This window comes from Gadus chalcogrammus, chromosome 8 (assembly GCF_026213295.1).
Source record: "Gadus chalcogrammus isolate NIFS_2021 chromosome 8, NIFS_Gcha_1.0, whole genome shotgun sequence".
Lineage (NCBI taxonomy): Eukaryota > Metazoa > Chordata > Actinopteri > Gadiformes > Gadidae > Gadus > Gadus chalcogrammus.
The window spans coordinates 251,686-274,980 of record NC_079419.1 but is presented as its reverse complement, the minus strand read 5'-3'; the positions used below and the strand labels follow the sequence as shown (position 1 = coordinate 274,980).

General features: G+C 52.7%; 2 protein-coding genes across 3 annotated transcripts in view; both read right to left on the bottom strand.

Annotated features, from left to right (window-relative positions):
• Positions 1 to 1,042: 1,042 nt before the first annotated feature.
• Positions 1,043 to 8,602, bottom strand: LOC130387264 (3-keto-steroid reductase/17-beta-hydroxysteroid dehydrogenase 7-like). 2 transcript variants are annotated; one of them, XM_056596283.1, is made up of 10 exons: positions 8,420 to 8,585; positions 7,764 to 7,967; positions 7,339 to 7,431; positions 4,783 to 4,897; positions 4,148 to 4,342; positions 2,764 to 2,868; positions 1,986 to 2,042; positions 1,661 to 1,759; positions 1,438 to 1,519; positions 1,244 to 1,327 (listed from the first exon to the last, which is right to left on the bottom strand). In XM_056596283.1, exons 1-9 carry the CDS (start codon positions 8,452 to 8,454, stop codon positions 1,451 to 1,453), a joined length of 972 nt encoding a protein of 323 aa, XP_056452258.1. In that variant the 5' UTR covers positions 8,455 to 8,585; the 3' UTR covers positions 1,244 to 1,327; positions 1,438 to 1,450. The 2 variants fall into 2 exon arrangements, with proteins under 2 accessions (XP_056452257.1, XP_056452258.1); XM_056596282.1 differs by lacking the exon at positions 1,438 to 1,519 and having other exon boundaries at positions 1,043 to 1,327; positions 8,420 to 8,602.
• A 76-nt stretch (positions 8,603 to 8,678) lies between these two features.
• LOC130387265 (discoidin domain-containing receptor 2-like) overlaps positions 8,679 to 23,295 on the bottom strand; it is a 22,851-nt gene continuing 8,234 nt past the window's right edge. Inside the window, exons 6-16 of the mRNA XM_056596284.1 lie at positions 20,723 to 20,906; positions 19,081 to 19,321; positions 18,165 to 18,218; positions 17,594 to 17,730; positions 15,853 to 16,138; positions 15,269 to 15,429; positions 14,804 to 14,952; positions 13,444 to 13,659; positions 12,217 to 12,451; positions 11,795 to 11,944; positions 8,679 to 9,395 (exon numbers count right to left, since the gene is read on the bottom strand). Of these exons, the coding sequence (XP_056452259.1) occupies positions 9,261 to 9,395; positions 11,795 to 11,944; positions 12,217 to 12,451; positions 13,444 to 13,659; positions 14,804 to 14,952; positions 15,269 to 15,429; positions 15,853 to 16,138; positions 17,594 to 17,730; positions 18,165 to 18,218; positions 19,081 to 19,321; positions 20,723 to 20,906 (1,948 nt within the window). The 3' untranslated portion in view covers positions 8,679 to 9,260. The remainder of the gene's footprint in view (positions 9,396 to 11,794; positions 11,945 to 12,216; positions 12,452 to 13,443; positions 13,660 to 14,803; positions 14,953 to 15,268; positions 15,430 to 15,852; positions 16,139 to 17,593; positions 17,731 to 18,164; positions 18,219 to 19,080; positions 19,322 to 20,722; positions 20,907 to 23,295) is intronic.

Here is a 23,295-nt window from a genome sequence, read left to right as displayed (position 1 = left end):
TCTGACCTGAAGACTGCAGCCAACAGCTCCTGAAGTCTCCCTTCTATTACAATGACCGTATCAGGACTACCTATGTCCCCAGTGTTGTTCTGACCGTATCAGGACTACCTATGTCCCCTGTGTTGTTCTGACCGTATCAGGACTACCTATGTCCCCTGTGTTGTTCTGACCGTATCAGGACTACCTATGTCCCGTGTTGTTCTGACCGTATCAGGACTACCTATGTCCCCAGTGTTGTTCTGACCGTATCAGGACTACCTATGTCCCCAGTGTTGTTCTGACCGTATCAGGACTACCTATGTCCCCTGTGTTGTTCTGACCGTATCAGGACTACCTATGTCCCCTGTGTTGTTCTGACCGTATCAGGACTACCTATGTCCCCTGTGTTGTTCTGACCGTATCAGGACTACCTATGTCCCGTGTTGTTCTGACCGTATCAGGACTACCTATGTCCCCAGTGTTGTTCTGACCGTATCAGGACTACCTATGTCCCGTGTTGTTCTGACCGTATCAGGACTACCTATGTCCTGTGTTGTTCTGACCGTATCAGGACTACCTATGTCCCCAGTGTTGTTCTGACCGTATCAGGACTACCTATGTCCCCAGTGTTGTTCTGACCGTATCAGGACTACCTATGTCCCGTGTTGTTCTGACCGTATCAGGACTACCTATGTCCCCAGTGTTGTTCTGACCGTATCAGGACTACCTATGTCCCGTGTTGTTCTGACCGTATCAGGACTACCTATGTCCTGTGTTGTTCTGACCGTATCAGGACTACCTATGTCCCCAGTGTTGTTCTGACCGTATCAGGACTACCTATGTCCCCAGTGTTGTTCTGACCGTATCAGGACTACCTATGTCCTGTGTTGTTCTGACCGTATCAGGACTACCTATGTCCCCTGTGTTGTTCTGACCGTATCAGGACTACCTATGTCCCGTGTTGTTCTGACCGTATCAGGACTACCTATATCTATACTTATTGATTATAACCAAACCGTTATATCATAACAACACAGAGGCGAGAGGTGGTTGGCCACAACAAAATGGAGACATAAATTCAGTTGAAGGGATTTCACCAATCAGTCATTTATTTAAATAAATGAACTGACACACAACGACCCCCCTGGGATTGGTGGGCTGCAGCGGGTAGAGCTCGGTGTTTGGGGTCACCCAGATATGGCTCCGCCCACAGGCCACAGGTACTGCGGAGAGCGTCTCCCGGGGCCTACAGCCGGTCGGGTCCCTCCCTGATCCGCCTCCTCATTACCTTCTCCAGCTCCAGGAGCTTCCCGTACAAGGCCTCAGAGGTTTCCTCATCGACGTCCATCTGAAAGAGGAGAGCAGCCGGCAGAAACACCACCTGGTCAGGGAACGGTGTCCTGGTGACAACCCCAGCTCACTGAACACTCACAGCGTAGGAGATAGTTAACTACACACCTAATCACTTAAGTTATTGATGGACTTCCACCGTGAAAGGGTTATTCAAAGTGATCTCTGGTGGTGGGAGCTCCCCGTGTTCCTGCATGGTTGACAGAGCCGTCCATGAACACACTGCTCTGGCATGGTGGCGCCTGCCAGCAGGTTACCGTGGCGACGGGCCTGCGCCGATGGTGGCGCATGTCAGCAGGTTACCGTGGCGACGGGCCTGGGTGAGTCCTACCTGTCGGGGCTGGGTGTAGTTGTTCCCCAGGCCAGACGTCATGCTGTGATACTTGGCCCTTGCGTCCAACGACTCAGGCTTTTGCAGAAACAGCCAGTTCTTAAATATAGACCATAGCATTGGTTTAATGTTCGAGTGATGGACCACACCGGGCGTACATTAATAGACATCTCAAAGGCGGCTAATTAAATGGATTTCATGGAACAGAATCCATGTCCATTAAGTACATCTTGTCTCATCTCTCAAGACATTGTTCCTGACAATTTAGTTTGGCAAATAGGTTTAAAATGAGCCATTTTTAATTGTTGAAAGTTAAGTGACATACCAGGGCTTCTGCTCCATTGTAGGGTGTTAATGTTAACGTGTTGGTGAAGATACGGATCTGTGGAAGACAACATCATATCATCAGAATACAGCATATTCAAATGGATTATAATCGAATAAGACTGTCTCGGCACTCTAACGGTAAACCCACTGCAACAACACACATCCAAAGATACACACACTAAGCACACAAGCTGAGAAAGGCAACCCTACATCCACGTGACAGACCGAGCGTGAGACGGCAGCACTCTGGTCATGGAGATTGAGGAGCCAAACATTCAGGGGAGACACCAGAACAAACAAGGTGGAATGGATCCGTATTGTTTAAAAATATAATTATTGATAACCTGATATTAACCATTTAGCCCCTATTGAGTGGCTAGACAGTAAAGGCCTTGTGCTGTGGATCTGGTCCTGCACCAGAGATCGAGAGGAAGCGTAGCATGGGGGCACATCACTTTTCTGTGTTCAGCTGGGTTCACCAATTAGGAACGACAACTTTTGTGTGAGGATGTATGGATGTATGTATGCTTTTGGTTTCCAAGTAAAAATGCTTCCAGGTCGCTATGCCCTGGCTTGTGCTAACATTGTATCATTAACACACAAACCAACCATAATCATACCTCTTAAAGCTAGCTCATTATAGAAGGCTTTTCTTGGTCCTATTCGTTGAAATTCTCTTTAACTACCGGCTAATCAATGCATGGAGAGAGAAGGAGAGAGAGAGAGGGTCTATATAGTGAGCGTTCTGAGGGCTGAGCAGCTCAACAAGAACTTACAAACCACATGATGGGCATGAGGAGCGTCCAGAAGAAGGAGGGCAGGATGCCGTACGTCAGGTTGGTCATCACCAGACCGGGGCAGATCACCGAGGAGAACAGACCCTGGACCCACACACACACAGAAATTGATCATTTATTATTAAAAAATGCTCATAACTCGAATGAACAAGATGACCTATTCTGGACTATGGCGATGGTTCTCAAATGGGGTCATCAACCAGAGGGGTCCTGGGTAGGAGACAGCCTGGGTACGGGGGTCTACGGGCTGAGGGGTCCTGGGTCCGGGGGTCTACGGGCTGAGGGGTCCTTGGTAGGAGACAGCCTGGGTGCAGGGGGTCTACGGGCTGAGGGGTCCTGGGTAGGAGACCACCTGGGTGCGGGGGTCTTCGGGCTGAGGGGTCCTGGGTACGGGGGTCTTCGGGCTGACTGAGGGGTCCTGGGTAGGAGACCACCTGGGTACGGGGGTCTACGGGCTGAGGGGTCCTGGGTAGGAGACCACCTGGGTACGGGGGTCTACTGCTGAGGGGTCCTGGGTAGGAGACCACCTGGGTACGGGGGTCTTGGGGCTGAGGGGTCCTGGGTAGGGGGGTCTACGGGCTGAGGGGTCCTGGGTACGGGGGTCTTCGGGCTGACTGAGGGGTCCTGGGTAGGAGACAACCTGGGTACGGGGGCCTTGGGGCTGAGGGGTCCTGGGTAGGAGACCACCTGGGTACGGGGGTCTTGGGGCTGAGGGGTCCTGGGTAGGAGACAGCCTGGGTACGGGGGTCTTGGGGCTGAGGGGTCCTGGGTAGGAGACCACCTGGGTACGGGGGTCTACGGGCTGACTGAGGGGTCCTGGGTAGGAGACCACCTGGGTACGGGGGTCTTGGGGCTGACCTTTGCCAGTTGCACTGCAGCTGAGAGGAAAGCGCTCCAGAGGGTCATAAAAACGGCACAAAAAGTCATTGGATGTCCTCTTCTCTCTCTCTTGAGGATGTGTACAATAGACACTGCCTCAGGAGAGCTCATAGCCTCCTGAGAGACTCATCCCACCCAGGCCATAACCTGTTTGAACTGTTGCCCTCTGGGAGGCACTACAGGGCAATCAGGTCAAGAACAAATAGGCTTAAAAACAGTTTCTACCCCAGAGCTGTTATTTCTCAAAATAATGCAGAATTATAAATGACTGCATTATCATACCAATCTGACCTTTTAAATTGGCTGACATTTTAAACTGTATATATTTTTTTGAGTTCAACATTCTAAATTTATTTTCAAAAAATACTCATTTTCTCATTTAGTTTTTGTTTTAAAAGCACTTATTTTGAGAGCCTCTACCCCAATTTCGTTGCACTTTGTGTAATGACAATAAAGAGATTCTGATTCTGATTCTGATTCTGACCTGTGCGTTGTGGTGCCGGTTCAGAGCCAGGCTGAGCAGGTCCGAGGCGTACTTGGAGGAGCTGTAGGGCTCGGTGCCGGTGGCGTGCTGCAGGTCCTCCAGGCTGAAGGCCGAGCGCAGTGCGTTGCTGGACGAGGTCCACACCACCTGGGAGGGACGCCCCGCCCCGCACAGCAGGACCTCCAGCTCCCGGACCTGGCACGCACACACACACACGCACGCGCGCACACACACACACACATGCACACATACACAGGCACATGCACAATTAAGTCAGGGCAACACTTGGCAATACAATATCTTTTGATCAGATCATTTGATTGGCGGAGTGTTTTAAAAACATGGTGCCATAATGACTACAGTATGTATTTAAATAATAGAAGGTTCTCGCTCTGTGCAACAAAATAGGAGCCGTAATACTGTCCTAATAAAACAACCCAGAGACAACAAGCCATCTCTTAGCGGGTAGGGTTAGGGGTAGGGGTAGGGGTAGGGGTAGGGGTAGGGGTAGGGGTAGGGGTAGGGTTAGGGGTAGGGGTAGGGGTAGGGGTAGGGTTCGGGGTAGGGTTAGGGGTAGGGGTAGGGGTAGGGTTCGGGGTAGGGTTAGGGGTAGGGGTAGGGTCTGAGCTTCCTACCAGCAGGAAGTGACCGAACAGGTTGGTGGTGAACACTTCCTGCAGCCCGTCCGCGGTGGGGCGGTCCTGCTGCGTCAGAAGACCCTCGGCCGTGGAGAACATCTGGATGGCCTTACTGTGGTGCAGCAGAGGGTCAGACCACCGTCACTGTACCCCCAAACACACCAGGTCAGGGCTCACTGTACCCCCAAACACACCAGGTCAGGGCTCACTGTACCCCCAACACACCAGGTCAGGGCTCACTGTACCCCCAAACACACCAGGTCAGGGCTCACTGTACCCCCAAACACACCAGGTCAGGGCTTACTGTACCCCCAAACACACCAGGTCAGGGCTCACTGTACCCCCAAACACACCAGGTCAGGGCTTACTGTACCCCCAACACACCAGGTCAGGGCTCACTGTACCCCCAACACACCAGGTCAGGGCTTACTGTACCCCCAACACACCAGGTCAGGGCTCACTGTACCCCCAACACACCAGGTCAGGGCTCACTGTACCCCCAACACACCAGGTCAGGGCTCACTGTACCCCCAACACACCAGGTCAGGGCTCACTGTACCCCCAACACACCAGGTCAGGGCTTACTGTACCCCCCAACACAGGGCTCACTGTACCCCCAACACACCAGGTCAGGGCTTACTGTACCCCCCACACACCAGGTCAGGGCTCACTGTACCCCCCAACACACCAGGTCAGGGCTCACTGTACCCCCCAACACACCAGGTCAGGGCTTACTGTACCCCCCAACACAGGGCTCACTGTACCCCCCAACACACCAGGTCAGGGCTTACTGTACCCCCAACACACCAGGTCAGGGCTTACTGTACCCCCAACACACCAGGTCAGGGCTCACTGTACCCCCCAACACACCAGGTCAGGGCTTACTGTACCCCCAAACACACCAGGTCAGGGCTCACTGTACCCCCCAACACAGGGCTTACTGTACCCCCAACACACCAGGTCAGGGCTCACTGTACCCCCCAACACAGGGCTTACTGTACCCCCAACACACCAGGTCAGGGCTCACTGTACCCCCCAACACAGGGCTTACTGTACCCCCAACACACCAGGTCAGGGCTTACTGTACCCCCAACACAGGGCTTACTGTACCCCCCACACACCAGGTCAGGGCTTACTGTACCCCCAAACACAGGGCTTACTGTACCCCCAACACACCAGGTCAGGGCTTACTGTAGGGCGGCAGGATATATCGGCTATGTACGATATATCGATATAATTTCCAAGGGGATACAAGATTTGACAATATCGTTTATATCGATAAGCGTTAAAATGGTCCGTTTCCCGCTCAAGCGTCTACAGCGCTTGCCTTGGAGACTGTGAGCGCGACCCCTCCCCCTCTCACTCCGTCTTTCCGAACGTGCCGTGTGCAAAGACGCCTCATTCCCGCCCCCGCCGCCCCCTCACAACACAACAAGCATGGATGATACCCGTAAAGAAAACGAGACGGCGGCGGGAGACGAAATTGTTTCAAAGAGGAGAAACAACGGCTCCATAATGTGGAAATAGTTTGGGTTTAAAAAAAACAGATGAGCAGCAGCTGCAGGTCATCTGTAGAGTGTAGCAAAACCGTTGGGACTAAAAGTGGAAGCACGACAAATCTGTTCCACCATTTACAGCAGCGGCACAAAGTGCAGTATGAGGAATGCGTAAAACTCCGTGGCTGTGCTGCTGCATCACCGGCCGCGACAGTTTCTTCTGCCCCGAAACCAGGGCCGGCGATCGGCAAATGTGTTGGGGGCGCCCTCTGGTGACGCTCTTAATTAATTAATTAAAATATACGAAACAAGCGAAATGAAACCAAACATGTTCCCAAATGGAACGGAGAAGGGAGGGGGCGGGGGATTAAAGTTACGGTGCACTGAAACCCTCACCGTAGTACGCAGGACAATGCGATGAAGCCAATGCTCTTAATGGTAGCTAATGTGTGTAACCTACAGCCTTATATTGTTTTGCATAGGTGATTATTTTGTGAAGAAGGTGAAAAACGTCCCTTTTTTTTTTTAACATGTTCATTGAATTCTGTTGAAAATAACGATACAAAATCACATGTTGCAGTCATATGGACCTATGTTTTAATAAAAGTGCATGCAACATCTCACATGTGGTTTTTGACTTGCATAAAAAACATCTAACCCACTCTATAGAAAATATCGAGATATATATCGTATATCGCCATTCAGCCAAAAAATATCGGGATATCATATTTTGCCCATATCGTGCAGCCCTAGCTTACTGTACCCCAAACACAGGGCTCACTGTACCCCCAACACACCAGGTCAGGGCTCACTGTACCCCCCAAACACCAGGTCAGGGCTTACTGTACCCCCAAACACACCAGGGCAGGGCTCACTGTACCCCCCACACACCGGGGTCAGGTTGGTGATGGGGTTCAAGAGGGGAACGACTCCCTAGGGGCAGTGATTACAGCGACATGTAGCTGATCTCCCTTAATGCCTCTTGTGTCTGCAGAATGACTAAATAGTACTTGCTCAATAGCACTAGATGTTAGATAAGGCTGCCTTCAGGCTGTACCTGGAGAACAGTCCCTTGAAAAAGGCTTTGATGTCCACATGTGGATTGGGCATGATGCCTGCATTCAGGTACAGGTGATCAAGGCGAGGGTACCTAAAGGATAAAAAATATATTAATTTGACACGGTTACCCATGTATAAAAAATGTAAACCTGCACTATGCAACTTTTCTACGACTAGCCCCTTCTATAAATGCTTTTATTGTGGTCCACCGAGTATGAAAATCTCAGAAGACAGTTCAAAATTATACACCTATGACTGTAGTAACAACTTAAACCGCTAGAGGCTGCTAATGGAAAAACCTACATAGTGCAGGTTTAAGTGTAAAAAAAATAAATAATGGATAATAACCCTAATAGCATACTAGGCATTAATAAAGTTGTTCTCCAGAAACCCTTTGAACAACTCCTCCATCATGATGTATACCTGGCCTTGACCTCTTGGGCTGCGCGGAGGACCGAGCGCACGGAGCCGACGTCGAGGTCCAGCAGGTCGACGCGGGCGCCGGGGTGAGAGGTCAACAGGGCCGACCGGGCCGCCTCCGCCCGGCCCGAGTTCCGACAGGCTAAACACAAGCGGACCCCGCTGTCCTGGCTCAGCAGCCGTTCGCACAGGGCCAGGCCGATGCCGCTATGGAGAGCGGGAAAATATATTTAGTTGCATATTGTACAATGGACTCTCTGGATAATAGTTTGATGCATATTGTTTATTGTACTATTTTACTGATTTAATTTGGGTGAGATTAAGTGACTGTACGTAGGTCTATACGTGAGTAATGTTGGGTTTGAGTATTGGTCTGTCTGTGTTTGTATCAGACCTGAAATTGCAATGCAACTATTGTAATAATGAACTTTGGAAAGCCTGAGTTGTAGATTACACCTGTTGAACACACAAGCACGCACAAATACACACACACAACTTGAAATGCCTAGGAATGCTACTCAAGAAGTGACAGCAATATAAAATGTACAACTGTTATCCTTTTTTAATAAAGTTGTGGTAAACATAATTGTAATTACTGCATAGGAGTTAGGATAGCCTTGCGTTTATGTAACAGAGATTTGACGGCGTCGTCAACTTACCTGTTTGCGCCAGTGACAAGGACAACTTTATCCATAATGTAAAGTTGTAGACAGTAGTTTTTGATCTAAAGCTATGAATATAAACGCCTTGTCGCCACAAGCAATGAAATACACTCGGATTGTACGTAGTCCCAGGGATGGTTTGTACAGCCCCCGTATGATCCGACTCTGCCGTAGAACAGCAGCACAACTGCACACATGGTGTGATTGGATGTCACTAGAAATCTGGCCAATCAGCGGCCGCTACAGAGAGTGACGAGATCCTGGTCTCAACAGAGCGCTCTGCTTGAGAGAAGAGGCCGTTCACTTCTGCTCTAGTTTACCTTTCCCCTGTCCGAGTAGTTCGGTGGCGACAGAGGGCTCGAAACGTTTTTGGTATTGTTTTTATTTGGGTCTTCATAAACAAAAAGATAGTTGCTGAAACATACTTTTACATCCAATCCTTTATAAAGTTTTAGTTTAAGTATTTTAAAATAAAAATATATACAGTAGGCTATGGTATCGTTCTAATTCTAAAGGAATAAATCTAAATATAATTAAATGTCACTATTCTACATTTACATATCTAAAATATAAAGGCAACAACAGCAACCATACATTTGTACAAGCAGTCTCATACAATTTCTAATAAATAACACATAACAAAATATGCCAGGTAGGCCTATATATTAAAAGAGACCTGGTTGTATAAATCGTGCGTATGTCGGGGTAGCGGTTTAACACTAAACCGGAAGAGCTGATATTTACACAACAGCAGTGATAGTTTACATGTATATTCTTATTAACAGTCAAAGCCTCTAGCAATCTACAATAGTACAAGTGGCTAGGCGTAGCTAGCGCGCTACGCTGCGTTGTCCAGCAGGTGGCGGTGGATCTCCTCGAAGCCCGGCCGCTGATTGGCGTTCCTCCGCCAGCAGCGCAGCATCAGGTCTGTGTACACGTCGTCCGGGCAACTCGCAGGCTTTGGCAGATACACCTGTCGCCGTTCAATTAAAAATACTTCAGTAGTACCCTCAAGGAAGACAACATTTAATCTACCGTCATACGCATTAAAGATGGAAACAGGCGTAAAGAGGGTGAGCTGGCAAGGCCGATGCATCCTAATGTGCAGATTGTGTTCAGATAATCAGTTTGGTGTGTAAGACGACCGTCACGTTGAGGTGAACTGCTCTTATAGCTTCTGATGGTATCCATTGAAAGGACTCGCGGAGAACAGGTACAGGGTCATCGAAAATGTAACACACACGTGTGTGTGTCACACACGTGTGTGTGTGTCACACACGTGTGTGTGTGTCACACACGTGTGTGTGTCACACACGTGTGTGTGTCACACACGTGTGTGTGTCACACACGTGTGCAGTGGTCACACACTTACCTGTTCTCCGCGAGTCCTTTCAATGGATACCATCAGAAGCTATAAGAGCAGAGCAGAAGCTATAAGAGCAGTGTGACACACACGTGTGTGTGTCACACACGTGTGTGTGTCACACACGTGTGTGTGTCACACACGTGTGTGTGTCACACACGTGTGTGTGTCACACACGTGTGTGTGTCACACACGTGTGTGTGTCACACACGTGTGTGTGTCACACACGTGTGTGTGTCACACACGTGTGTGTGTCACACTGCTCTTGAAAGGACTCGCGGAGAACAGGTAAGTGTGTGACCACTGCACCGGGGGGGACACGTGTGTGTCACACACATGCGAATAGTTAAAGCTGATATGTTGATATCAATCAATATGTAAGGGATAATGCCCGACGAGGTGTCCATTATCAGGAATTAATGGACGACGTGGAGGCGTTCGCGTCGGACGGTTGCCTCCGCGAAGTCCATTAATTCCTGATAATGGACACCTCGAAGGGCATTATCCCGCTTATACCACGGTCACTTACCAACGGTGACCAAATTAAGACCATTCATTTATATTTTCATGCGTTTTACAATCCGAATATAAAGTTTTCCACAAAACATACATTTGTTTGCCTGGTTACGCCTGAGGGTCTGACTAATACCCGGAACCACCATTACACGCCCGTTGGGTTCTCATGCAACGGAAACATTGTTCACTCCTCCAGTAATTAGGACGGGCCATAGCTACGACTTTAGAACGGGAGGTAGCGGGAGGTATTATAGTCCGCTGAGCTTTGTTTTGTTTCCCGTTGCTATGGTTACTACTATTTTAGAGACGATACGCCAGCTAGCGCATTAATTGAGAACGGTAAACAGACAATTTGACGGAACTACTTGTCCAGGTGTCCGTATATCAGGAGTTAATGCACACCCTGCATCCAATCAGAATCGAGTATTCCCGCAGACCGTGGTATAAATAGATATAGTCAGGTCCTCCATTACAATTACAATTAAATTAATTCCATGTCATTACATATTCGTCTTGTAGTCCATCTATGAGTGAATCTCCCCCCCACTCCCCCCGGTGCAGTGGTCCTCATGCCCCCCCCCCCCCCCCCCCCCCCCCCCCCGGTGCAGTGGTCCTCATGCCCCCCCCCCCCCCCCCCCCCGGTGCAGTGGTCCTCATGCCCCCCCCCCCCCCCGGTGCAGTGGTCCTCATGCCCCCCCCCGGTGCAGTGGTCCTCATGCCCCCCCCCCCCCCCCCCCCGGTGCAGTGGTCCTCATGCCCCCCCCCGGTGCAGTGGTCCTCATGCCCCCCCCCCCCCCCCCCCGGTGCAGTGGTCCTCATGCCCCCCCCCCCCCCCCCCCGGTGCAGTGGTCCTCATGCCCCCCCCCCCCCCCCGGTGCAGTGGTCCTCATGCCCCCCCCCCCCCCCCCCCGGTGCAGTGGTCCTCATGCCCCCCCCCCCCCCCCGGTGCAGTGGTCCTCATGCCCCCCCCCCCCCCCCCCCGGTGCAGTGGTCCTCATGCCCCCCCCCGGTGCAGTGGTCCTCATGCCCCCCCTCGGTGCAGTGGTCCTCATGCCCCCCCCCCCCCCCGGTGCAGTGGTCCTCATGCCCCCCCCCTGGTGCAGTGGTCCTCATGCCCCTCATTGCCCCCCCCTGGTGCAGTGGTCCTCATGCCCCCCCCCCCCCCCCCCCCCCGGTGCAGTGGTCCTCATGCCCCCCCCCCCGGTGCAGTGGTCCTCATGCCCCCCCCCCCCCCCCCCGGTGCAGTGGTCCTCATGCCCCCCCCCCCCCCCCCGGTGCAGTGGTCCTCATGCCCCCCCCCCCCCCCCGGTGCAGTGGTCCTCATGCCCCCCCCCCGGTGCAGTGGTCCTCATGCCCCCCCCCCCCCCCCCCCCCCGGTGCAGTGGTCCTCATGCCCCCCCCCCCGGTGCGGTGGTCCTCATGCCCCCCCCCCCGGTGCAGTGGTCCTCATGCCCCCCCCCCCGGTGCAGTGGTCCTCAGGCCCCCCCCCTCACCTGCTTGCCCTGGTCCCTGAAGAACTCCCCGGTGTTCTCGATGACCTGCTCGTCGGACAGCGCTCCGTAGGGCTGCTGCTGGCAGAGCGTCAGGACCTCCCACAGCGTCACGCCGAAGGCCCACACGTCGCTCGCCGCCGTGAACTTACCCTGCAGGGAGACGGCGGGCAGGGTTAACCCTGACCCCAACCCAGTAAAGCCCTCCCAGTGCGTCCCAGTGCCCTCCCAGTGCCCCACCAGCAGGATGCTCTCCCAGTAAAGCCCTCCCAGTGCGTCCCAGTGCCCTCCCAGTGCCCCACCAGCAGGATGCTCTCCCAGTAAAGCCCTCCCAGTGCGTCCCAGTGCCCTCCCAGTGCCCCACCAGCAGGATGCTCTCCCAGTAAAGCCCTCCCAGTGCGTCCCAGTGCCTCCCAGTGCCCCACCAGTAGGATGCTCTCCCAGGCCATCCAGCGGATGGGCAGCACCGCGCGGCCCTGGATGCGGTAGTAGTCTCCTCGGTACAGGTTGCGGCTCATCCCGAAGTCGGCGATCTTGATGGTGCAGCTGGCCCCCACCAGGCAGTTCCGCGTGGCCAGGTCTCTGTGCACGAAGTTCAGGGAGGACAGGTAGCGCATGCCCGCGGCGACCTGCAGCACCATGCTCATCAGCTGAGCGTAGCTGGAGAGAGGGGGGGCATCAGGGGGGGCATCAGGGGCGGCTCCATCATGGACAAGTCCTGATCACGTTACCTTATTATTTATTCTGGTCTATAATGAAATCATCATTAATCAAAACATTTTTTATTGTTTGAAAACATGAGGCATTTTTCCCCTATTTCCCTCCGAAAATAATGTACAACTATGTACCCAGCTGTTCTGAAATTTCTATAAAACGTTTAATGAATAAAATAAACTTGATTATATTCGTTTTTTGAACGTTAGACACAAATCGAAATCGCGATCAAATTTCGATTAATTGCAGAGCCCTATGGACACATGGTTCATAAGCAGCAGCAGTCGGGCCTACCTGATGTTGGGACACATGGTTTATAAGCAGCAGCACTCGGGCCTACCTGATGTTGGGACACATGGTCTATAAGCAGCAGCACTAGGGCCTACCTGATGTTGGGACACATGGTTCATAAGCAGCAGCACTCGGGCCTACCTGATGTTGGGACACATGGTCTATAAGCAGCAGCACTCGGGCCTACCTGATGTTGGGACACATGGTTTATAAGCAGCAGCACTCGGGCCTACCTGATGTTGGGACACATGGTTTATAAGCAGCAGCACTCGGGCCTACCTGATGTTGGGACACATGGTTCATAAGCAGCAGCACTCGGGCCTACCTGATGTTGGGACACATGGTTTATAAGCAGCAGCACTAGGGCCTACCTGATGTTGGGACACATGGTCTATAAGCAGCAGCACTCGGGCCTACCTGATGTTGGGACACATGGTTTATAAGCAGCAGCACTCGGGCCTACCTGATGTTGGGACACATGGTCTATAAGCAGCAGCACTCGGGCCTACCTGATGTTGGGACACATGGTTTATAAGCAGCAGCACTCGGGCCTACCTGATGTTGGGACACATGGTTTATAAGCAGCAGCACTAGGGCCTACCTGATGTTGGGACACATGGTTTATAAGCAGCAGCACTCGGGCCTACCTGACCACGCTGCCCTGCGGCTCTTCTTGCCCCTCCGCCCCGCGGGACGGCCCCTGCCCCAGCTGCAGGGTGTGGAGGTACTGGTTGAGGTCCCCGTTCTCCATGTACTCGGTGATCATGCACAGGGGGTCCGAGTCCACGCACACGGCCAGCAGGCGCACGATGTTGGGGTCCCGCAGGCGCGACAGGATGCGGATCTCCTTCAGGAAGTCGTTCCTGGAACACAGTCACTTAATGACGCGTGATTGGTTCATTGGTTTGTTCATTGCGCCGTCATTGGTTTATTGGTCGGGGGGGGCTAAGTGGTGAGCTAAGTGGCTCAATGGTTTCTGGACGTGAGCCAGTCCTTAGGAACCGTTACCGTGACAACGGACCATCGAATTGAACAGATGGGAACAGAGGAGAGGACATTACGGAGAAGATGGTCTCGTCTCAATGAGGGGACACAGTTATAAACTAGATCAAAACTATCACACCATCATCTAAGAGTTATAAACTAGATCAAAACTATCACACCATCATCTAAGAGTTATAAACTAGATCAAAAGTATCACACCATCGTCTAAGAGTTATAAACTAGATCAAAACTATAACACCATCAACTAAGAGTTTACACATGAAACACCGCTGACAGGAAGCTATGGGAGACAGGAAGCTATGGGAGACAGGAAGCTATGGGAGACAGGGAGCTATGTGAGACAGGGAGCTATGTGAGACAGGGAGCTATGGGAGACAGGGAGCTATGGGAGACAGGAAGCTATGGAAGACAGGAAGCTATGGGAGACAGGGAGCTATGGGAGACAGGGAGCTATGGGAGACAGGAAGCTATGTGAGACAGGAAGCTATGGGAGACAGGGAGCTATGGGAGACAGGGAGCTATGTGAGACAGGGAGCTATGGGAGACAGGGAGCTATGGGAGACAGGGAGCTATGGGAGACAGGGAGCTATGGGAGACAGGAAGCTATGGGAGACAGGAAGCTATGGAAGACAGGGAGCTATGGGAGACAGGGAGCTATGGGAGACAGGGAGCTATGGGAGACAGGAAGCTATGGAAGACAGGGAGCTATGGGAGACAGGAAGCTATGGAAGACAGGGAGCTATGGGAGACAGGAAGCTATGGAAGACAGGGAGCTATGGGAGACAGGGAGCTATGGGAGACAGGGAGCTATGGGAGACAGGAAGCTATGGGAGACAGGGAGCTATGGGAGACGGAGGGAGGACGTGCAACCCGGGTGGCTGCCATCAGGACTGGGCCTTAATGGTCTGGCTCTACGGGGGCCCACCCAGGCCTCGTCATGGGGAGGGCACTGTGCAGCATGAGGCTGTAGCGTCATGCAGAGCTGCTGAACTGCGTGTGCACCTGGCGTTCTTGTTTGCGTCCTCACGCAGCGTCTTCACCGCCACCAGCAGAGGGCCCCCCCCGTGGCTCCACCCCCCCCCGTGGCTCCGCCCCTCGGACGCGTCCTCGTCCAGGAAGTCCTGCATCCCCTCCGCCTCGCACAGGTGCACCTGTTTCAAAATAAAAGCCCCCATTCTCTGAGCCAGCGTTCGACCCATCATTTCATCTCATCAGTGGGGGCTCTTAACACAACCCTCAGGTCTTACCTCACCTGGCCCTCCCCCAGCTATCATCACGGGGTGGGGGGGGTCAGGCCTTACCTCACCTGGCCCTCCCCCAGCTATCATCACGGGGTGGGGGGGGTCAGGCCTTACCTCACCTGGCCCTCCCCCAGCTATCATCACGGGGTGGGGGGGGGGGGGGGTCAGGCCTTACCTCACCTGGCCCTCCCCCAGCTATCATCACGGGGGGGGGGGGGGGTCTTACCTCTCCGAACTGGCCTTCCCCCAGCTTCTCCCTGAAGGAGAGGCGGTCCCGGGGGAACTCCCTGACGGCCGGGGGGCCGGCGGCCAGCGAGGAGGCGCCGGGGGGGCCGTCCAGCAGGCTGATGATGTCGGCCTCGGCGTAGTGGGGGCCCCCGTCAGGGCCCCCGGCGTAGTGGGGGCCCCCGTCAGGGCCCCAGGCCGGCTGCAGTAGCAGCCTGGAGCTCGCCACTGGGGGGGGGGGGGGCGTCTGTAATGTCAGATATATCGTCACACGCACAGCACACGCACAGTACACGTCATTCACAACACTTTCACCAGCTCAGCCACATGTCTGTCGGTCTGTCTTTAGACACGCACACGCACACACACACGCACAACATATATACTACACTACACTTACACATACATACATATATATTCAAAAACATAGACACAAGCAGACACACGCACACACAGACAGACACACATCTGCAATTTGCGTCATATTCCATCTCAGGGTGCCTCAATCAAGGACTCCTCTCAGCGCACACTCATATACAAACACACAAACACACAAACACACACGCCAGCCCCGTCGCCACGGTAACACCCCTGGGCCCCCACCGAGGTCGTCGGCCGACTGGGCGAACTCGGGCAGCTTGCGGATGAGGCGCGAGGGCTCTTGGTAGTCCGCGCTCAGCGGGAAGATCCGCTCGTAGGTGGAGCTGCCGCCGGAGCCCCCGCCCCCCCCCTGCCCCTCCTCCACCTCGCTGGAGGAGGAGGAGGAGGAGGTGGAGGTGGTGGAGGAGGAGGAGGAGCGCAGGAAGGAGAAGGCCTGCGTCTGCACGGCCAGACGCGCCGTCAGCTCGTCGTCTAGCATGCGCCGCGACGCCTGCGGGGAACAACAAGCTATCAACAGGACAGCATCAGAGCCTGTAGCGTGAGCGGCTATCAACAGGATAACATGAGAGCCCGTAGCGTTAGCGGCTATCAACAGGATAGCATCAGAGCCCGTAGCGTTAGCGGCTATCAACAGGATAGCATCAGAGCCCGTAGCGTGAGTGGCTATCAACAGGATAACATCAGAGCCCGTAGCGTTAGCGGCTATCAACAGGATAACATGAGAGCCCGTAGCGTTAGCGGCTCTCAACAGGACAGCATCAGAGCCCGTAGCGTTAGTGGCTATCAACAGGATAGCATCAGAGCCCGTAGCGTGAGTGGCTATCAACAGGATAGCATCAGAGCCCGTAGCGTTAGCGGCTATCAACAGGATAGCATCAGAGCCCGTAGCGTTAGCGGCTATCAACAGGACAGCATCAGAGCCCGTAGCGTTAGCGGCTATCAACAGGACAACATCAGAGCCCGTAGCGTTAGCGGCTATCAACAGGACAACATCAGAGCCCGTAGCGTTAGCGGCTATCAACAGGACAGAATCAGAGCCCGTAGCGTTAGCGGCTATCAACAGGATAGCATCAGAGCCCGTAGCGTTAGCGGCTATCAACAGGATAGCATCAGAGCCCGTAACGTTAGCGGCTATCAACAGGATAGTATCAGGGCCCGTAGCGTTAGCGGCTATCAACAGGATAGCATCAGAGCCCGTAGCGTTAGCGGCTATCAACAGGATAGCATGTTAGCGGCTATCAACAGGATAGCATCAGAGCCTGTAGCGTTAGCGGCTATCAACAGGATAGCATCAGAGCCCGTAGCGTTAGCGGCTATCAACAGGACAACATCAGAGCCCGTAGCGTTAGCGGCTATCAACCGGACAACATCAGAGCCCGTAGCGTTAGCGGCTATCAACAGGATAGCATCAGAGCCCGTAGCCTCAGCGGCTATCAACAGGATTGCATCAGAGCCTGTAGCGTTAGCGGCTATCAACAGGATAGCATCAGAGCCTGTAGCGTTAGCGGCTATCAACAGGATAGCATCAGAGCCCGTAGCTTTAGCGGCTATCAACAGGATAGCATCAGAGCCCGTAGCGTTGTCTCGTGACCCTACGGACCCCTACGGGTTTCAATCCGTCTGTGCATGGCGCCTTCTCAACGAGCAGGTGCGCCTGCGGCCAGAGGGGGGCGCCAATATGCCATTTCCCCACACGATGTTATGATACATCATAGAAAACCACTTCTCAGCGCATGTTTTTTGTTTTTTTAACTGCTCGTGCGCCCCCCACGTGCCATGACAGAATGGCGCCCCGGGGGTTCGCCCGTGCCTAGAACCGCCCCTGGACATCATAACCAGCACTGATGCAATGAGTGCTCCAGGAAGTGAGCCACAATACAGAGAAGATAAGATAGTAGCCTACTTTATTGATCCCAGACAGGAGATACCTATGAAAGTATAATACCTTTTCAAGCAACTTCTGCCACACCTGTTGCCACAGAATGATGACGATGATGGCTGACAGTATGGCGATGATGGCCACCAGGCAGCCAATCAGGATCCGTGTGTTACTGTCGTCTACTTTGTGGGTGGGGTCTTCTCCTAATTAATCACACATGAAAACGGAATTCAACAGTAATGTAAATAATCAAAATTGCTGGCTAAGATGTTGCCCCCATTAGTGTGACGTCATCTACACATTTATCGATTTCCAAGAAAGCAAAAGTAGTTTTAAACGCCGCCAGCAGGGGGCGATGTTTACCAATAAAATTAGTTGAGTTTGGCTAACGGTTATCTTCCAGAAGTGCTTAACAGTGACACTTGTAAACACCGTTCATATTATCATAGAAGTGTTGCATAATGTACATCACCGGTAAACATACTAAGCATCCAGGCATCCAACATATTAATGTCCAGACACTCTACGCCAGCTGGACATTTTGCTCTATATATATTTTAGTATTATATTATGCTTCTCTGTTTCATGATCTACGGTACTATCCCGTTCCCTTCTAAATGAAGCTGTTTCTGTTCACCTGGAAGTGCATTTGTTGGGTGTCCACGCAGAGAAGTGTTGTACACTGCGGAGCCTGTGAGAGACAAGAGGAAGGAAGAAAGGTTAAACGGGGAGAGTTGGTATTCTCCCTCCCTCCTGTCTCTCTCTCCCCCCTCCCTCCTGTCTCTCCCTCCCTCCCCCCTCCCTCCCTCCCTCCCTCCCCCCTCCCTCCCTCCCTCCTCCCTCTCTCCTCCCTCCCTCCCTCCTCCCTCCCTCCCTCCTCTCTCTCTCCTCCCTCCCTCCTGTCTCTCTCTCCTCCCTCCCCCCTCCCTCCCTCTCTCCTCCCTCCCTCCCTCCCTCCTGTCTCTCCCTCCTCCCTCCTTCCTCCCTCCTGTCTCTCTCTCCTCCCTCCCTCCTGTCTCTCTCTCCTCCCTCCCTCCCTCCCTCCCTCCTGTCTCTCCCTCCTCCTCCCTCCCTCCCTCCCTCCCTCCCTCCCTCCCTCCCTCCCTCCCTCCTGTCTCTCTCTCCTCCCTCCCTCCTGTCTCTCTCCTCCCTCCCTCCCTCCCTCCCTCCTGTCTCTCTCTCCTCCCTCCCTCCCTCCTGTCTCTCTCCTCCCTCCCCCCCTCCCTCCCTCCCTCCCCTCCCTCCCTCCCTCCTGTCTCTCTCTCCTCCCTCCCCCCCTCCCTCCCCCCCTCCCTCCCTCCTGTCTCTCTCTCCTCCCTCCCTCCTGTCTCTCCCCTCCCTCCCTCCCTCCTGTCTCTCTCTCCTCCCTCCCTCCTGTCTCTCTCCTCCCCCCCTCCCTCCCTCCCTCCTGTCTCTCTCTCCTCCCTCCCTCCCTCCTGTCTCTCTCTCCTCCCTCCCCTCCTCCCTCCCTCCCTCCCCTCCCTCCCTCCCTCCTGTCTCTCTCTCCTCCCTCCCCCCCTCCCTCCATCCCTCCTGTCCCCCCCCCCCCTCACCGGACTGGAAGGCCACCTCGCTGATCAGCATCCAGAGGTCTCCAAAGTGGAGGCGGCACCTGATGGAGCTGGCGGTGCGCTCCCCCAGGGGCACGGTGACGAAGCGCGCCCCCTGGCTGACGCGGTCGGCGGGGGGCAGGAACACCACCGGGTCGCCCTCCCACTCCGCCTCCGACCTGAAGAAGCAGCTGGCCTGCCGGAAGAGACGCACCCCCCGGCTGAACATGTTGCTGCAGTGGACCTGCGTCGCCGTGGCAACGGATGAGACGGGGCCAGGAGTCACCATGGATACAGAGAGAGACAACAAGGAGACAAACCAGGGGTCACCATGGATACAGAGAGAGACAACAAGGAGACAAACCAGGAGTCACCATGGATACAGAGAGAGAGACAACAAGGAGACAAACCAGAGGTCACCATGGATACAGAGAGAGACAACAAGGAGACAAACTAGGAGTCACCATGGATACAGAGAGAGAGACAACAAGGAGACAAACCAGAGGTCACCATGGATACAGAGAGACAATAAGGGGACAAACCAGATATCACCATGGATACAGAGAGAGACAACAAGGAGACAAACCAGAGGTCACCATGGATACAGAGAGAGACAACAAGGAGACAAACTAGGAGTCACCATGGATACAGAGAGAGAGACAACAAGGAGACAAACCAGAGGTCACCATGGATACAGAGAGACAATAAGGGGACAAACCAGATATCACCATGGATACAGAGAGAGACAACAAGGAGACAAACCAGGAATCACCATGGATACAGAGAGAGACAACATGGAGACAAACCAGGGGTCACCATGGATACAGAGAGAAACATCAAGGAGACAAACCAGGGGTCACCATGGTTACAGAAAGAGTCAACACCTCCACCACCACCACCACCACCACCACCACCACCTCCTACACCACCACCTCCACCACCACCACCACCACCACCACCACCACCACCACCACCACCACCACCACCACCACCACCACCACCACCTCCACCACCACCTCCACCACCACCACCACCACCACCTCCACCACCACCACCACCACCACCGCCACCACCCACTCCACCACCACCTCCACCACCTCCACCGCCACCACCACCTCCACCACCACCACCTCCACCACCACCACCTATTAAACTACAGTCTCAAACTGGAAATGTTGCATCTCTAACACTCTAACTTATGGGTCAGAGGTTCTTAAAGGTGTCATATTGTACCACCAGGTGTGAGTGTGATTAGCCGCTACAAGCCGTTTTGCAAATCTGCCTCTTCTGACATCACAAGTGGTCGTGTCCACCTAGATGTGTGCTGATCAGTCTACCAGCCTACCCAGCGGACTGTAGGAAATGTTGCTCATCTAGCCGTCATACATCAAGGAGGACACGCCTCCTTGTGATGTCAGAAGAGGCAGATTGTCAAAACGGCTTGTAGCGGCTAATCACACTCCCACCTGGTGGTACAATATATCACCTTTAACCTACGATCCCAAACTGGAACCATGCGATCCAGCAATTCAGCAACAATCGCGGTGTGTGAGACGCATTTTCTACGGTCCGGTCCCACGGACACGGCGACATGTTCTTTTTCGGGTCCCTAGGGGCAAAAACGAGGTGCAGCAAGCCCCCTGACCTTCATGGAGGTGAAGGTCCTGACGTGGTCGAAGTCGAACACCATCTCCACGTAGCCGCGGGGGAAGCTCTGGTTGGTCCAGCCCACGTAGTCGTAGCCGGGCCACACGCCGTAGATGGGGCTGTGGAGGAAGTCGTCCAGGCCCCAGGCCCCGTCGGTGAGGAGTCCGAGGCCCTTGGTGGGTCTGGGGGGGGGGGGGGGGGGGCTGGCTTACTGATATAGAACATGGGCTGATGGTCCTTTTCCTTTTCTGCCTGGGTAACAGGGAGGAAGGTCCCGTGGAAAGGTGTTGCTAGCTAGCGTGTTGCTAGGTGCTAATACACTTTAAACATGCTAACTAGCGTGTTGCTAGGTGCTCATACACCTAAACATGCTAACTAGCGTGTTGCTAGGTGCTAATACACTTTAAACATGCTAACTAGCGTGTTGCTAGGTGCTAATACACTTTAAACATGCTAACTAGCGTGTTGCTAGGTGTTAATACACTTTAAACATGCTAACTAGCGCGTTGCTAGGTGCTAATACACTTTAAACATGGTAACTAGTGTTGCTAGGTCCTAATACACTTTAAACATGCTAACTAGCGTCTTGCTTGGTGCTAATACACTTTAAACATGCTAACTAGTGTGTTGCTAGGTGCTAATACACTTTAAACATGCTAACTAGCGTGTTGCTAGGTGCTAATACAAATGCATCTGGTTCGTCCAATGAAATTGTCATGTCCATGTCAAATAAAAATAAAAATAAATGAATAAAGGTACAAATATATAGTCTGGCTCCGCCCGCCAGAGTACTTCCGCTCAATTTGAATTTCCCTTCAGTACTCGGTCTTGGTCTGTGGTATGTTACAGGGTTCTCTCCGTGTTCATTTTTTTCTGCGTCCAATCAGCGATCTTTCTATCTTTCTTATCTTATCTTATCTTCTTATCTTATTACGGTGCATATGTATCTGTATATAGAGTATCTTTATTTATTTATTTTTATTTTTTATTTACTCTTATCTTTTTCAGTACTTATTATTCAATACTCGCATTATTGTTTATTGTTTCTTTGTTAAGATCGTGCGCAACGAATACGAATACCAAGACAAATTCCTAATATGTGTAAATGTATTTGGCAATATCGGGATCCCCCCGTCAGAGCTGGTCAATGTGGCCCGGGAAAGGGAAGTCTGGGGCCCCCTGCTTGAGCTGCTCCCCCCGCGACCCGACCCCGGATAAGCGGATGACGATGAGGATGAGAATGAGGTATTTGGCAATAAACCTTTTCTGATTCTGATTCTGATTCTGGCTGAGATCAATGACGTTAAAGTCAGCTCTCGTTGACGGACATCTTCACGCACGGTGTTTGGTTTGTTTACAGCCTGCGCGCAAAGTGATTCCCGGTCAATCGTAGCGAATGGTTATGGCAGATCCTGAGTGGCACTGGGCAGATCCAATAGTTTTAAACTTCAACAGACACAACTTTAACGTTTGTCAATTGAGTAGGACCAGGGCCCCGTTTCCCGATATCGATGGTTCGAACCATCGATAATTTCTTTGGAGCGTTTCCCGAAACTCCTCTTAACGTGAACGCCCATTCGCTGCACTCACGACGATGGTAGGATTGTACCTGTCCACTGACATGGTGCTGAAACGGGCTATGACGCAGGGGGAGATGCAGGAATGTCGGAGGAAAATGGGGTTAAAAAGGGTTAAAATATCTCCCCATCAAGGCCAACCGCAGAGTAGCCTACGAAAAGAATAGATTGCAATAATATGAATGCTAAAGATATTAAAACACAATTGATTAAGCCTAGGCCGACATATATATCAGTCCTAATCCTGAGCGCACGATCGGGAGGTAGAAGTTGCGCTTTAGATGCCTTCACAAGTCCAGCGGAGGGCTCCAGTTTTCGCCGGCCAAGTCATGCGCTGTGATATGTGTGACGGCTATGTTGCACAACATTGCAGCTAAGGCTGGGGTAGCTTTGGTTGAACCGGAGGACATTGAGGACGATGACGACGAGGAAGATCGGTGTGAGGACGGCCTCCCTCATAACTACGCGGCTGGTTTTCATGCACGTCGTTTAACCCCCTCCACCGTCCCACATGTCACTAAACATTCCCGTCAACGTGACCAATCCCCACCATATCCCAGCCTTTTGCCTGCTCCTTTGCATTTTTTTTTGTATTTTTACAATTAATAATTGTATTATTTTTTTATTTTACATTATTACATTACATTATTTTAGGCTACGTTTTATGAGTAGCCTTTGTCAGTCTGCACAAATCCCCCCCACTTTCTCTCACACATTTTAAGTGCCCTGCCTGCTCAAACATTTCCTGGACTGTCTCTCTCAAACTAAGAACATAATGGCCCATATTAGGCTCAGACGCACGTGATACACCATTACCAATGTGTTATAATAAAACGCATCCAATACTAGGAATGTCCGCTGGTTACGCCACTGAGGCTATAGTAGGCTAACGAGCGTCCTACGAGTACCCTGGAGCACTCGTTAACTACTCGTGACTCGTGAGCGTTTTTAAGAGGTTCGTTACCAAAGATGCTTTCGGGAAACGGTGTGAAAA

Bases quoted from the DNA above. Each gene is read 5' to 3' on its own strand.
- LOC130387264 (XM_056596282.1), bottom strand. From the start codon at position 8,454: ATGGATAAAGTTGTCCTTGTCACTGGCGCAAACAG. The intron at 4,343-4,782 runs GTAGGAAGCTCA...TGTGCGTGCCAG, and splicing joins TGTTCGGTCACTTCCTGCTG to GTCCGGGAGCTGGAGGTCCT. The intron at 2,043-2,763 runs GTAAGTTCTTGT...TGTCTTCCACAG, and splicing joins TCATGCCCATCATGTGGTTT to ATCCGTATCTTCACCAACAC.